At 47.9% G+C, this 14922-nt stretch overlaps 1 protein-coding gene across 33 annotated transcripts in view; it reads right to left on the bottom strand.

The window, feature by feature from the left end:
- The window catches only part of Pde4dip (phosphodiesterase 4D interacting protein), a 196936-nt gene that overhangs the window by 13172 nt on the left and 168842 nt on the right, over positions 1-14922 (bottom strand). For 10 of the 33 annotated variants that reach the window (XR_001836491.3, XM_017591074.3, XM_017591081.3 and 7 more), the window contains 10 exons: positions 14199-14391; positions 13014-13130; positions 11967-12495; positions 10307-10542; positions 9028-9079; positions 7844-8067; positions 7139-7291; positions 4974-5159; positions 1358-1606; positions 468-599 (listed from right to left, as the gene is read on the bottom strand). Coding sequence is in view for 32 of the 33 variants with exons in the window: in XM_017591074.3 (XP_017446563.1) it covers positions 468-599; positions 1358-1606; positions 4974-5159; positions 7139-7291; positions 7844-8067; positions 9028-9079; positions 10307-10542; positions 11967-12495; positions 13014-13130; positions 14199-14391 (2071 nt within the window). In the remaining variant the exon portion in view is untranslated. The remainder of the gene's footprint in view (positions 1-467; positions 600-1357; positions 1607-4973; positions 5160-7138; positions 7292-7843; positions 8068-9027; positions 9080-10306; positions 10543-11966; positions 12496-13013; positions 13131-14198; positions 14392-14922) is intronic. The other 23 variants (NM_001389234.1, NM_022382.2, XM_063282452.1 and 20 more) reach the window with 7 other exon arrangements.

The raw sequence follows: 14922 nt of genomic DNA on the forward strand, positions 1-14922 counted from the left end.
TTTGTGTGCACCCAGCACTTGCAGCCACCCTATTTGTGTAGAAGCTTTTCCTCCCTGACTAGCTGGGTCTACTGTGTGGAAGGAGCAATTGCATGTACAGAGAGTGACACCCAAATGACAACATCTTGTTGGGTGGGGGAGTTAGGGACTAATGGCCCCTGGGTGAAGTGGGTGGGTGGGGGGGTTGGGTCCTCATAGACCTGCCTCTACTGGTTACCAATCACAAGGACACAGTGAACCAGCCAGCTGCATATTAACAGATTGAGGCTAAGAGGCCAAATCTTTGCCTGAGGAAAGTCAGTCTCTGGGCTCGGAGTGCAAATCAGAGGTAATGGCTCCTCAACCCTCCAACCTTCGCTTGACTGTGACAATCAAGTTAGGCAAAGAGTATCAGAATGATGAGAAAAGTGTGAGGCTCTGCCTAGTGGCCTTCCCTTCAGTCAGGACAGAGACTGGGCCTTGCATACCATTTTCTCGGGCCGTGGAGCTGAGCCTATGCTGCAGCTGCTCCCGTAGCCTGTCATTGACACATATGGACTCCTCCAGGCGCTGGCGCAGGTTCCGGATCTCACCTAAATGCTCTTCCAACAGGTCGGCCCCTGCAGCCATCCCAGGACAAGGCAGAAGCAGGAGACACAAGGCTGGTTACGAGGGTGAGGTGAACTCTGCCGGTGGACAACTCAGACTGCCCTTAATGTGGCCTTCCTTTTGCCCAGTGTCCTTTTACACATCAGTCAGCTTCACTTAGTAAGAAGGGAGCTTTGTAACCACAGGGTGGTCCCTTGCTAAGGAAAGCCCATAGGCCTCCATCCACGACCAAATCGAGCTCTGTATCACTGAGAAAATAACTGACAGATCTGAGCCCAACTGCCATCTGGAAAGGTGGACCCATCTCTCGGGTGTGGATTTGGGGTGACAGGGAAAGCCTCACTGACTTTTTTTCAATCCCTTTTCCTGATAAATGACTCCATTTTTAGCAAAATCCGTCCTTTCCCACCTAGAGAGAAGGCCAAAGTAAACACCACATGCCTTCAACCTACCAAACTAAGGGCTGATGCTCGATGTTTCCCCATGTCACTTTTTAGTCAGGCAGGAAGAAGGAATCCCCTGCATGGATCTAGGACCCCGAAGGACCCAGGAGAAGTAGCCCTGCTAGTCGCCTCACTTCCGGCTTTCTCCTGGAAACTCAGTTTCTTGCTCTTGGGATTGAGCCGCATTGTACTTTTTGTCTTAGTTTACACCCCTCTACTTGGTGTGACTGAGTTTTGTATATAGAACATATTTGAGGAGTAGAGGAGTTGTATCCTTTCTTTTTATTTCCTGACTGAGAAGAGAAAGTCCGGGCTCTGTACATTACCTGTGGGTTTGGAGTTAAGCTGGTACATCGAGGAGCCTGAGGACAGCTCCCCAGAGATGCTCCCTTTCTGAGGCCTCATCATGTCCCACTGGCCGCTGCCCAGGTATCCAGGCTCCAGGATTCTGCCCAGCTCTATGGTGCCCCTTGCTGGGGAGTGGGGCTGAGCAGGGTTGCTGTAGCGGGGAGAGCTAGCTTCTGTGTGGTTGCTAAGCAACGTGGATGTGGAGGTGGGAGGGGCAATGCTAACACCTGGGCAGAAAGAAACATAGTAAGAGATGGTATTAGCGGCCAAGAGCAGTAAAGGACATTGAGATGGCTGAGAATGGAGACTAGTGGTGGACACGGGGCAGGGGTTGGGGGGAGGTTAGTACCCCAGTTCACCACAGAATATCAGTTAGATGAAGTCTCAAAGCCTCAAGCCTGACTTTCACCCTCTCCATTTCCGAGCAGGAGACACCAAGGCAGAGGATGCTGAAGGGTTTGAAAAACCCAGGGGCTCTACTCCTCGTTCCTACTTTATTCCTTATGATCAAATCCAGAAAAGTTCTGGAAGTATGAGTCATCCCATAGTGAGGGATAAAGAATGTGACGGCCTATCTGACTGGGTACACCCACTAATGGTAGCATCTGTTTGTCTGTATTTGCCATCACTCCAGGCTAACTAGTCAATGTCTCCTTCAGGGAGACAGTGGATATGACTTTTCCAGATTGAAGAACTCTTTGTTCAGGCTGGAAAAACCCCTGTGTAAGAAAAGTTGTGACCTGGATCCCCTCCACAGTCATCAAACCTTAAAGCAATGGTTCTCAACCTGTGGGGTGCAGCCCCTTTGGGGATGAGTGACTCTTTCATGGGGGCTGCATATCAGATATCTTGCATATCAGATATTTGCATTGTGATTCATAACAGTAACAAAATTACAGTTATGGAGTAGCCACAAAATCATTTTATGGTTGGGGGTCACCACAGCATGGAAGGACAAAGACCATTGCCTTAATCATCAAACATATCCTAAGGAGAGCAGTGGGAGCTCCTCTTTCCTAGGATGTTGCTTTCAAAGACCCTATGAAAACACAGGTCTCTCCTTGAGCCCCTTAAGCAGAGGCAGGAATTCAGGTGATGTCCTATTTAGCCTGGTTCTGAACTGTCTAGGAAGTGTCTGAAAGGAGGGTTCCTATGCAGAGCTTAGATTACTGCTTCTGCTTCTTAAAGCCAAGAATAGGGAAGGAGTGTTGGGGGCATGCAAAGGGATGCACAGGGCCATAGTTCAGACAGTGTGGAAGCCCAATCTCTTCCAATGATTAGCAACACAGGCAAAGTAGACAGATGACTCCCTCTAAGCCAACAGGAATGAGTCCATCATTTCCTCCAAGCACTTCAGACTCTGGGCGAGGGTTAGTACAACTGCTACTGACACATTTTTACCCTCAATTAGAACAAGGTCTTATGTGGGCTACCTGCTAGAATCAACTGAGGTAAACACACACACACACACACACACACACACACACACACACACACACACCTGGGCTACCACAGCTAGGTGTAAGATACATATTGAGCACTGGACACTTATTCATCTCAGGAGATTTTAACAGGCTGTAAAGTTTGAAGAAGTATTGTGGTAGGTCTTTCCTTTCCCCATTATCCTAGCCACTCATTAGCATTAAAGCAGAGGAGACTATGGATTTAACCATTTATACTTTTTAGTAGGGACTTAACAATGATATGATTTCTGATTCCTTTCATACCTAATGCTGCCTGATTCCTAAACAAGGCAAGGGTCATGAGAGGTTTTAAATCGATTGGTACCAGTGATGGATATCCTTGTTATCCAGTTTCCTCTGGTTATACATCCAGAGCTCCTGCCGCATAGCATGCAAAGACATCATGCTGGGAGCTCTTTGCCCCCAACACACCTGGGAAGCTACCATGTGCCAGTGTCTACATGGAAAAGTGATTCACAATAGACAGTGAGCACTGTGTGATGGTCCCTCAGAGAGGACCACACCTTCAGATGGGAAAAGGAAAGGCTACGGTATTCTTTACGAAGTCTGGGACCATCTGAACGAACATCAAGGGCCTGAGACTATAACTCCAACCCACAAAGGACCATTTTATGCATAGGGTTCTCCTTCCATTTTTTTCCTTTTCATAGAGATCTGTTGACAGCCATAGAAAGGTATAGAAAAGGGGGATTGGAGAGAAAGAAATAGAAGCCAAAGAATGTTTATGCCATCTCAGCATGGGACATATTTGTTGGTGTCAGAACTGCTAACACAACAGTCTTGGGTCATAAGTCCTAGACCGTCAGCTGGTCTCTAAAGAGAAAGAATCAACAGAGTGTTTTCACTGGGCTCAGCTCATAGCCTAAGCAGCAGAGCATCTAAACTATCCTAGTGCAAAGGTCTGGGGGAAATCAGACACCAGGAGCTGAAGACAGGCTCTAAGCCCATCTCTCATCTCTCCCACTTGGCGATTACCTAGAATCTTAGTTGCCCGCTCTAACTCCATGCACTGCATAGGACTCTTGTGAGGCTCAGGCAGGACTATAGTAGTGTTATGTAAGTCCTACACTGATGCTTTACAGAAATCTGGTGACAGATTTATTCCCTTAGATTTCATATGGCAGTGTTTCCTGGATTAGCATTGTTGTGGTCCAGTGCATTCTGTAAATCAAGCTGAGTGTTCAATTAGACAAACTATCCATTTTGGGGATTGACAAAAACAAACAAACAAAAACACTCAAGCTGATCCAAATGCCATCAGAAGTTTTACAGATTTAAACTCTAGGCTGTGATCTGTGGTCACCCGAGGTGTGGGGACTCTTCTCTTGCTCACCCACACTCTGTCGTGGGCACAGAATGTGACTTTAGCATAATTCTCAAACTCTTACTAGTTGTTTTTAATAGTTATTCTGTTTTTTACACCTAAAGGGATTACATTCGTAGTCTTACAATGAGGCATCAGTGCGCACACCCAGCAGATGCTTTTCTGTGAACTGTGCAATCACGATTAACCACCTGTGGAGTCAGGTGGACATAATTCCAACCACCATCACAGCCCGAGCTTATGAGCCTATCCATCTACATGTCCTATTTCCTTTTGGGGGAAGGTAGAATGAACTTTGAACAACAAGAAAAGAGTCTCTACCAGAGTTTGCTTCTGAATCTAGACACCACCCTTTGTATGTTAAGCCAATGATGTTGGGCACTTAAGAGCAGTCTGCAGCAAGAGATATGCTAGCCCCCCAAAGCAGTCGATGAATGTGGTCATAGCTTTACTAGCTATGTCCCCCCACAAGGGCAAAGCATAACTTCTTTATCCCACCCACCGATAAGTATTTCCCAGTCTGCCAGGGATGTATACTAACATACAGTGTTGGGCCAACTCTGTTAGCAGTCTGTGAGTGCCAGGTCTCTGAATACCTCCCACAGCTGATGTGCACACCCCAGAGACAAGAGAAGATGCATTTCAGACAAGAAGCAAGCGAGCTTTGCCTGCATCTGCCACCTGTAACACGTGCTTTGCCCTTTACCACCATTAAGCCAAAGCCATGCAGAGCAACCACAAGTGGGCCACCACTCAAAAGCACACCAAGGCAACGACAGTGCTCACTTTCTCCCAGCTGCTTCTGCAGCATCTGCAGCTCTTGTTGAGCCTCAGCCAAGGACACCACTGGTGTCTCACAGCAACCAAGAAGGGGAGGCCCAGAGGGGCCGAAAGGCATGAAGCTGGGTACAGTGAAGTGCATTGGTGCCTGGGAAAGGCTAGCCGGCTTGGGTATGGAGTTAAAGTGAAAGCCTGGAAATAAAGAGTTAGGGAGAGAGGAGACATCATTAGAGAGAAAGCAAGAGAGAAACAGAAAGTCGACCACTCCCTGATCAGACCCGGACTGTCACATGGCCAGTATTTGCTGCGGTGTGGGCTAAGCCAGCAAGGCCCGGCAAGTTACTCCTAAGAAGCAGCCTGGAGGTCTCTCCTCTTTATCCCTTTGTCAGGCTCACCTGCATATATATAGCCTCTGTTCATCATGTTGGCAATTAGCTACAGAGGCAGCATGGCTCATCCTACCAAACGTCAGAATGACTCCCCTACGGTACCAGTCCTTCGCTCTGGGAAAAGACTATCCATTCCATTGATCTAGAACTTTCTGTTTTGTTTTGTTTGTAACTGCATCAGGATCTTCCATGGAAAGGCAGACCAGACCAGGCATTATTTTTAGGTATAGTGTGGGGATTTGGTGGGAACAAACTTTAGAAATCCAAAGCATGTGTTCACTCATAAGACGAGAAGCAACCATGTGGGTATGGCTGCGTTAGTGCCCTGCAAAGCTGTCTGAGAGAACTATTTAATATTTTTATTAGCTTATCTTCATTGGATGGGCTGCATTGTGACATGTCTGTACATGTGTGGGATATACTTTGATCATTTTTTTCCAGGAGGGTACTGTCTTTCTTTTCCTCCTTCCTTTTTCCAGCCCCCCTCTTCTTCTTAAAAGGTCCTACCTCTCCTTTTTCTCCTTTTCTTCCCACCCCCTTCTTTTGACAAGATCTTACTATGCCATACAGACTAGCCTCAAGTCATCATGATACTCATAAGTGCTGGATTAGACATGTGCACCACCAATCTTAGCACACATAGACCTGCCTCAGTGCAGAACAGTAGTAGAATGATAAACCCTGGGAGTAGAGCCCAGAAGTTTACAAAAAACAAGCAACTTTTCCCTTGGAGATCCATGCAGTCCATGGGCAGTCAAATCATTAGAAACACGGTGAAAATCAGATGCTTTAACCTGTTTCCCCTTTCCTTTGGGCGGGGCAGGGCAGAAATCAAGATTATCTTGAGGAGGAGGTCTGATTTACAAGACATGACCACATCTACAATACATCATTGGTCCCATGGTGCTGAAACTGCATCAGAGTGGCGCTGCACACAGCCAAACTACCCAGAGATGCAGCCCAGGGATCTTTCGGGAAGGCAGTGTGGTGTTAAAGCCAATGACTGTAGGCTCCCTTTGAGCTGAAAGCCTTTCGGTAGGTTGTCTATGCTGGGGGATCTCTTGGTCCAGCTGCTGCTCGCACAGAGGCCAGGTGCAGGTATATAGCCTTCTTGCTCAAGACTGTGGTTGACTTGCCCTTGGGAAGGCTGAAGAAATGGGACCATGCCTTTCTGGACCTCAGACGTCATCATACATTACATGAAAGTAGCCAGCCATGGAGGAAGGCAGGGAGCAGGCACTGGCCTTTCTCTGCCATCTCTGAAGCAGAACTGTGATGATCAATGAAACCTCTGACAGCTATGCTGAGACATGAAAGTGAATGTACTCCTTTCATTGTTACCAAAATACATATGCACCATTCACAAAGCCACCAATGGTGATATAAGATGAGAGCATTTCACTCTGAAGCTTGCTTCATCACTCATGGAAAAGCACTGGACTGGTTAAGAAGGCGATATGTATGGAATTAGTAGATGTCTCTTTCTGTTTTTTGGTTATAGTAATCCTATAAAAATGTTGCCTCTGCTCCCCAGGGTGAGTGAGAGAAAGAAATGGAGGTGCTTATTTAAAAGGCCAGCTATTTGTCAAAACCAGTTCACAGACTAAAGCTTATTGCAGATGCCTTACTTTCTAATTTTTAAAAATCAGACACAGATGTTAAATGAGAATGGTCTCCTGATTTGGGTAGGGCATGATAGCAATTTCCACCCTTATTCCTGAAGGAAACCAAGCAGGCAGCTGGGAGAGAGATGAAGCTACTCCCCCACTGGCTTTTGCATACCTGGCTGGGCCTGGCTGGCCTCCTTAGGGGGGTTCTGGGGAGTTGGCAAGCTGATGGAGCTGCTTCTGGGCTCGCCCTTAAGCCCCTGAGATGCACTGGCTGCTGATGGGTTAGAAGACAAGACAGTAGAATGACTTGAATGATGGATGGAGTCTACAAAACCCGTGAAGGAGAGAAAACGCTTGGTGTTCCACAGAGAACTAGAACCCAGGCCTTGTAGTATCCAGGAGTACCAGGGCCAGAGGTTGGCCATCATGGAAGGCCCCAAGGACAAGGCCTTTTGCAGTATTCATTTTTTTGCTTTCAGATAGTAAGAGAACTGCCTTTAGGGGACAGAGGGAGATCAGAACCTGGAAATCCTGAAGGAGCTCCTATGGCAGAGGCTGTGGGAGCCCACAGATACTCAGGGGCCACTGTGCAGACACTGCAAGGACATAAGGCACTCCATCTTAAAGAAGGAGGTCTATCAGACAGAAACGATGAGAAGTAATGGTTGGCTACCATCTTCTCACTTGGAATTACATGGCGCCATGTGCCTGATGGCAGGACTCAAGTGACTAGGATCCTCACCCTAGTTAGCCTGTGCTCGGGAGGGACTTAGTCCCAGAGCCAAGCTACACACCAAAGTGGACTGACTATAAGGCCTGGATCCCAAGGTCTCCTCTCAGTCTAGACCCAAGATACCACTCTGACAGCAGATGCTACCTGAGTTACTGGGTGAGGGCTTCTTCTCTTCATAGTGTGTGTACTCGCTGGCTACGTCCATGTCAGAGCAGGCTTCTATGTCATCCGACAGGAAGGATGTGCTGCTGGCAGAGCGGTGGGAGTCAGACGCAGCATGGCTGCTGGGGGGTGAGAGAGACCGGGTATCCAGCTTGGCCTGCAGGACTTCAATCACTTTCTCTTTCTCCTGTAGTTCCCTGCTGAGCCTGGTGGGGAAGGAGTAGGTCACAGGTGAAGCCAAGGTAACCCAGGCCAGCTAATCTTCACTAAAGCCCTCAAAACCCACGTAAGCCAAGGGCATCATTCTGGACATAGAGTGTATGCGGGTCATAAATGGACAGGTGGGAGTAGCCCTGCAGTGGACTGGCCACATGCTGAGCACCAGCACAGGCGCAGCCAGTCCCTTAAGGCATGGACGCTTAATGGGTGGCCACTAGACAGTGGCAGTCTGAGGACTATTAGCATCTCCAATAAATATAAAAATCAAAAGGAGCCTTGAAAAAATGTGGAACAAAACATTGTCACAACATCTGAAACTAGGCTAAGCGGAGTCAGCTGGGTGGCTCAAGTGTAGGCCCTTTATGTGTCAGTGACAGATAAGAAACAAAAAAGAAGACCCACAAATGCCATGTCCCTTACTATAGGCATTTTGAGAAGGACTTACAGGGTCTGAGGCACAATCATGACACAAAGAGCACAGACCAGAGGCCACAAACGTCCCTGAGCCAGTGAGTTCATGAGTATTACGAACTGAACACTTCCCCTGAGGAATTCCTGCCTTCCAGGGATCTACACCATCTGGGCCTCTTTCTCTGTAAACTCTCATGGGATTCTTCTTTCTCCAAGGACACTGAGTGACCACTAAGCTAGCTGTCAATAAAACCCAGGGCAGGCCAACCTTGTAGGAAACTCATGGGGTGGGGAGCAGGGAAAGGAAGTAGACTCTTGAAACACACATGGTTCGGTCATGGATCAGACTGCTTCTATCTTACCATGCCTGAAACATCACTTCAGCAAAGAAAAAATCTTATCAAAAGGAAAGAATTGGAAGCAAACCGATAAGTATTCAATGATCTGCTACATCAGTCTCGTCCACTTCCCTGCCTCATCTGTGAGCTTGGGGCTACCCTGACTGGATCCCTTTACCACACTGACTGCGGAATTACCTGAGGGCCAGTGGCTCAAGCCCAGCTTCTTCTTTTTCACTCTTATGATCCTCTGAAAATCAAATTTAAAAAGTAACAGGTTAAATGAATTGTGTCACACCTTAGAAAACACGGATCCCACTAGGACAGAGAAGAGTGTTTAGGCCACACACAGGTTCAGGAAACTTACTTTGAGTGTTCAAGTTATGTCTCTGTGTGTGCATGTGAATACATGTACATATGTACATGTGGGTATGCATGTACATATGCATATATGTGTGGGAGGGTGCATGCTTATTGAGGCCGGGGACGACCTTCGGTATTATTGCTCAGAGGAGCCATTCACCACTTTCCCATCTTGTCTGAGGCAGTCCCTTACTGAACTTGGCCTCACCCGCTAAGCTAGGCTGTCTGGCCAGCGAGCCCAGGAGACCCGTTTGTCTCTGGCTCTCTGAGGCTGTGATAACAAGTGTGTGTGCTACCATGTACGGGTTGTTTCTGTAGATTCTGGGGATTGAACCCAGGTCTTCTTGCTTGCCAGACCAGCACTTTACTTACTGAGCTACTTCTCCAGCCCTGAGTTATATCCTTTTAATCAACATAAATTAACTATACAAAACGATGGATTTCGCCATAAGGCTTTCATAGATGTACGGAAGATACTTTGATCATAAAGTCCTCTGTTGCCCACACTTACCCCTACCCCTCCTGCCAGTCCCTTTCTCTAATCTTGGCCTCGCACTGCCATGACTGCCACTGTTAATATTTTTAGATTGTCTCCTGATCCACTTGTGAGGGAATACGCGAGGTAATGCTTCTTTAGGGTGTGAGCAGGTAGTTCAGCTAATCTCACCAGGAGACTATCCCTGACATGGTGGTCACAACCATGACCTCATATGTCTAAATCGGTGCTAAAGACGGAAATATACGTTTTCTCACTGATCACAAGACTTTCCCAGCTCTTCTCTGGAATTTTCCTCCACATTCTGTGGCTGACGGCTCCCACATTCAAGAGCGTGTAACGTTACTTTCCCATATCAACCTTCTTTTGTGTGGGAGACAGCATATCCCTTTTCCTGTAGGTTGACCCAAACTCACAATTTTCTGTCCCTGCCTCCCGAGTCCTGGGATTTCAAAGCCAGTATGCCTGGCTCTAGCTGCCATGCTCGGTGCTGTTGACAGGAGCCATGATTCAGAAATGGCCCCCAAGACATGAGGGGAACCTGGACTCCGGAATAAAATGCTGTTGTGGACAAACGGTGGCCACCTAAGGCCAGGACTGTGCCAGGGGCTGACTCACTTGTGCTGAGTTTGCTGGTCAGCCTGTCTGTCAGCTGACCGCCTTGAGCTAGTTGCTCCCGGAAGCTCTGGCCCAGGTAGTAGTCAATGTCGTTGCTCCTCAGGAGGTCCTCAAAAGATTTGACTGTATCTTTCGAATGTTGGGTGAGAAGATAACAAATCCCTCTCCCTTCTCGTATTTTCTGACGCAGATATGACAGTTCTCGGGCCTGATCCTGAATCAAAGAATCGTATTTTCTAGTGCAGGAAAGAGAAAAGCAGGGAGGAATGAAAAACTGTGAGTGGTAAGTGATGGGGGCCCCTGGAGTCCTCTGTGAGAACATACGTAAGAAGCTCCCGGCTCAGACTCCTACTGTCCATGGATGGTGTTTAAAGGCGAATTCCATGCTGAGAAACTATGGACCCAGCTCTCAGAGGACACCATTGTTCTCAGCTTCTCTAGAATGTTAGCTAAAGCCAAACCATAAATCCTGTGGGAGTAAAGAACCCCCACATCTTACCTCTCATACAGCTCCAATATAGGTGGACACCGTAGCTACTCTATAAATATTTAGAATTTTTTTTAAATCCCAGGCCCACCTAGGACCTTGTCTATCTTCTGGTTCAAATCTCATCTGATGCATGAATTTCTTCTATGCTCGATACTGTGGCAGATGGCATTTTGCAAAGACAGTAATTATAGTCTCTTACATTATACACTCTTCTGAAACATGGCTTTGCCAGTCTTCCACCAGCAAGAAAGATTATTCTCTACATAGTTAGATCTGGAAGGTTCTGTGTCCGTGTTAACCTAGATAGCACAATGGAGGCCTCACCGTGCCAAGTTGAGGGAGAGTTCTTTACCTGCCTAGCAAGATCTACATCCTGTCCTAGATACTCGCTTTCACACAGGAGCAACACCAATGAAGACCACCATACCATGAGAAATCAATCAGAGGAGAAATCCTTGAGGTCAAAGAGAGAAGCCAGAAGCCTCGTCATGGATAAAGAATCCATGCGCACCTCAAAAAGGCCTTTCAGAGCACTCTGGCCTCAGCTTCTATCTGATAGCAGCCACGTGGGAGACTCAGTTGAATCGAGTCAGCCCAGAGAATCATGAGATGGTAAAGCCGCTGTCTTGGAATGGTTTATTACTCAGCACTAGTTAGGACAGAGGCTGAGTTTTATGTCTGATCAGTGTTTTTCAGCATAAAGTATCAGAAACCGTAATAACTGAAGCCAGCATTGAGAACTTAACAATATGGCAGACACTACCTAAGCACACATGGTAGTTCAATTAAGCCCAACAACTGTCCTGGAATCGGGTTCCTTTTTCTCTTCATGTCGTAGGTAAGCCAGTAGACTGGGAACGTTTTCGTGCTTTGCACAGCTCCTAAGCTGCAGACTTCAAGTCAGGCGGCTGGGACTAGTGTCACTACTACCCTATATCACATATACCACTGTCATGTTTTTAACAGCTGTAACAGGACAGCCCAGAGATCTGCCACCACCATCCGATGTGGTTCTGGCTGTCCCCATGATCCCTCAGCTCAATCACTATTTAAATAAGTCCCCTTCTGATTACCAGGATGCATTCTCCCTTACCACTGCCAGGGCTGCCCCGTTCTGATTATAGACTTAGACATCACTCAAGGTGAAGGCCTGAACAGGTCCCCCCTTACCCAGGCCACGAGGCGGACCTCAGCTCCTCAGCCAGCTTCCCCTCTAGTCCAGTTTTGGGGAGCTGGGCCTCCAGCTGGGATACTCTCTGGATGAGATTCTCTAGATTCTTTTTGGCCTGGAGCCCTGGAGGGTAAAAAGCCCCGGTGCCATCTGACAACCAGCCCTCGTCTTCATCAGTGACACTGTGGGGTGAGGCCCCCTCAAGGGTTGCCACGGCTCTCAGCTTGCGGGGTCTCTCCAGACTCGATGAGTAATCGCTTGTGGCAGACAGGGACCGGACCCGGCTCCTCAGGTTCTGAATGACCTTGTAGGCATTCTGTAGCTGGGCTTTCAGATCTCGGATGTCCTTCCTCAGGAGAGAGCTGTCGTCTGAAGTTCCTTGTGCCTGGAACTCCTCTCGCTTCCCTGGCTTGTTCTCCAAGGGCTTCTTCACAGGTGAGCTGACCAAGACAGGGTCCAGGTACCCCTGCTCAGAGCACAAGCCCTCCACCAGCACCACAGGCCTCAGGTTACCGTGCTCCTCACACTCTGAAAGAGACAGAAACAACTTGAAGAAAAGCTGGGCGTGCTGCTGTGGACACTCTGGGGTGGGGGTGGGGGCAGGCTGGTCACAGAAATAAGTACCGGGATAAAACCCGGGGCAGGGCTTCCTTTAGTTCTGGCTGTAGACAGACATTCACATTTAGCATTTCTTGCCAAAGACACAGAATTCAAACCTTCCAGTGTCCTGTGTCCTTAAGTGAGACATTAACAAAGCCTCACGTATGTAAAATGAGCACAAGGACTAAAGAACAAACTGCTTCTCTGGAGTTTACTGACAGCTATGATGTAAAACTATTGGTGTGTCAGAAACTAGAGAATCTCAAACTGATGATCTCATTTTGAAGAGATCTGCAAAGTTCCTGTCCTTCTGTGGGTCCTGGGTCTCCTTTAGCCCCAATTTCCCTGCCCCCACTGCGCATCATGAGTGGCAGTGGCCTTAGACATCCAAAATGCAATGCGTGACTCCGGGGAGAGAAGGAGGCCCCCACACACTGTGTACTCACCAGGGCTGGTGGTCTCCTCACGTTCAGCTTCATTCTCACTTCGGCCACAAGTCTCATAGCCCAGGTCCTGAAGGTCCACCTGGATCTGCTTGCTGTCCTGCTTCACCAGGGATTCACCTGTGTTCAGAAAGAGACAGTGGATGCTACAGGGTGTTTGGACATCCCACATGTTCCCTCAGCCACAGACTAACATCTGGACTTGCTGATCTCCAGGCTGTCAGTAGCTGACTTGGCTCTCCGTGTGATGGTTTCTTTCTTCCTTTGCACCATAACAGATTCTTCAAAATCCTGGTGAGTGCCTCAGTGGACTCAGCACTGTCCAGGGGGAACTGCTGTACTGAGGGGGTGTTCGTTATTCAACGAGACACGGGCACGTGAACTTGGAAAGTCTAATTTTGGTTAATTTGATATAGTGCTACCTTAATGGACAGGGCAGGGCCAGATGTCTTGGGACTATTAATCACTTTAGGTCCATTGAAACTAAAGACCTTGTGGATAAGGGGCCTAATGGTTTCACAGGGGCTTCCTGACATAGTCATATGCAGTTCCTGACTTGCCCACATCTATTCTCAAGTAAGCTTTGGTTTTCGGAAGAGAGCCTCTCTGTGGGCAGGCACAGGCTCGCCCAGGTGGGGAGAGTGCCTGCTAGCTATGGAAGGCTTTATCTGCTGTCACTGGGGTCTGAGAGGCATCCCTCCAAGTCTGCCTCTGACTTGTTGGCCAGATGTTAGTCTGTTTCATTCCTATATTTTCACCATGGCTTTAAAGATCTGTTTATTTTTATTTTGCATGTAATGAGTGCTTTGCCTACATGTGCCTATGCGCACCATATCCATGCCTGGTACCCTCAGAGACCAGAAGAGAATGTTGGATGCCCTGAACTGTAGTTACAAAGAGGTGTGAGACACCTTGGGGGTGCTGGGAACAAACTGGGGTCCTGTGCAAGAACAAGTGCTCTTAAGCCCTGAGCCTTCTCTAGACCCTTCACTGTAACGCTAAAACCTTGCTTTCTTCCTTTATTCTTTACATCCATCCATCAACAGATGGATGTAAAATATTCACCATATATTCACATATCTAAGACTGCATGTCATGGCTGAGGTGTTCAAGGTTGGGGCAGAAAGACAGAATGTGAGAAACAGGTGACTTTGTGGGCAGAGGACGCAGCGAGCTGGTGACACTCACTTAATATGGCTCTGTACTTCTCTAGCTGGTTTGCCTGGGCAAACACAGTGGCTTCTGAGATGAGCAGCTTCTCCTGGAGATCTTGGTACCGTTGTCTACACTGAGCCAGCTGGGAGCGCAGGTGTTTGGTGGACCCTGGTAGGCTAAATTGTGGCTGATGTCCAGAGTCTTGGGCCTGGGACTTGTTCTCCAGCTGCAAAAAGACCCAATACAAGGATCAGGACAGTCTGAGGTTACCCTCCACGTGGTAACAGTGACCCCCTCTGTCTGAATGTGGACTGGGTGCATCCATGTGTTTACCACAGCAGATCTCCTGCCATTTGGCAGGTCTCTGCTTTCTAGAGAACTGAATGTTATATTCATTTTTCTCTCTGCAGTGCAGGGCCAATCAAGTTGGCAGCAGCTTACAATAAACATTTACTCAATTTCCTGAAATAGTTGGAAATTTCCATTTCACCCTCTCTGTGTTGCTGTCCCAAGGGCCTTCTCAGAAGCCTCAGAATGCTCCACTTCACTCAATGTAAGGCAATTTCTTTCCCTCCCATGAGGCCATGACACAGACACTCTGGAACCGTAGAGGAAGCAGTGGTAAAAAGATAGCATTGCACACCAATGTCTAGGCTCGGTCAAGAACCAGAGCATCCCAACGTAGGGCAGTTACATGAAAAGCCTTGGCTAGGTGATGGTGCCTGTCACACACCTCTAATTCTAGCACTCGGGAGGC

Source organism: Rattus norvegicus, chromosome 2 (genome assembly GCF_036323735.1).
Source record: "Rattus norvegicus strain BN/NHsdMcwi chromosome 2, GRCr8, whole genome shotgun sequence".
Taxonomy (NCBI): Eukaryota; Metazoa; Chordata; class Mammalia; order Rodentia; family Muridae; genus Rattus; species Rattus norvegicus.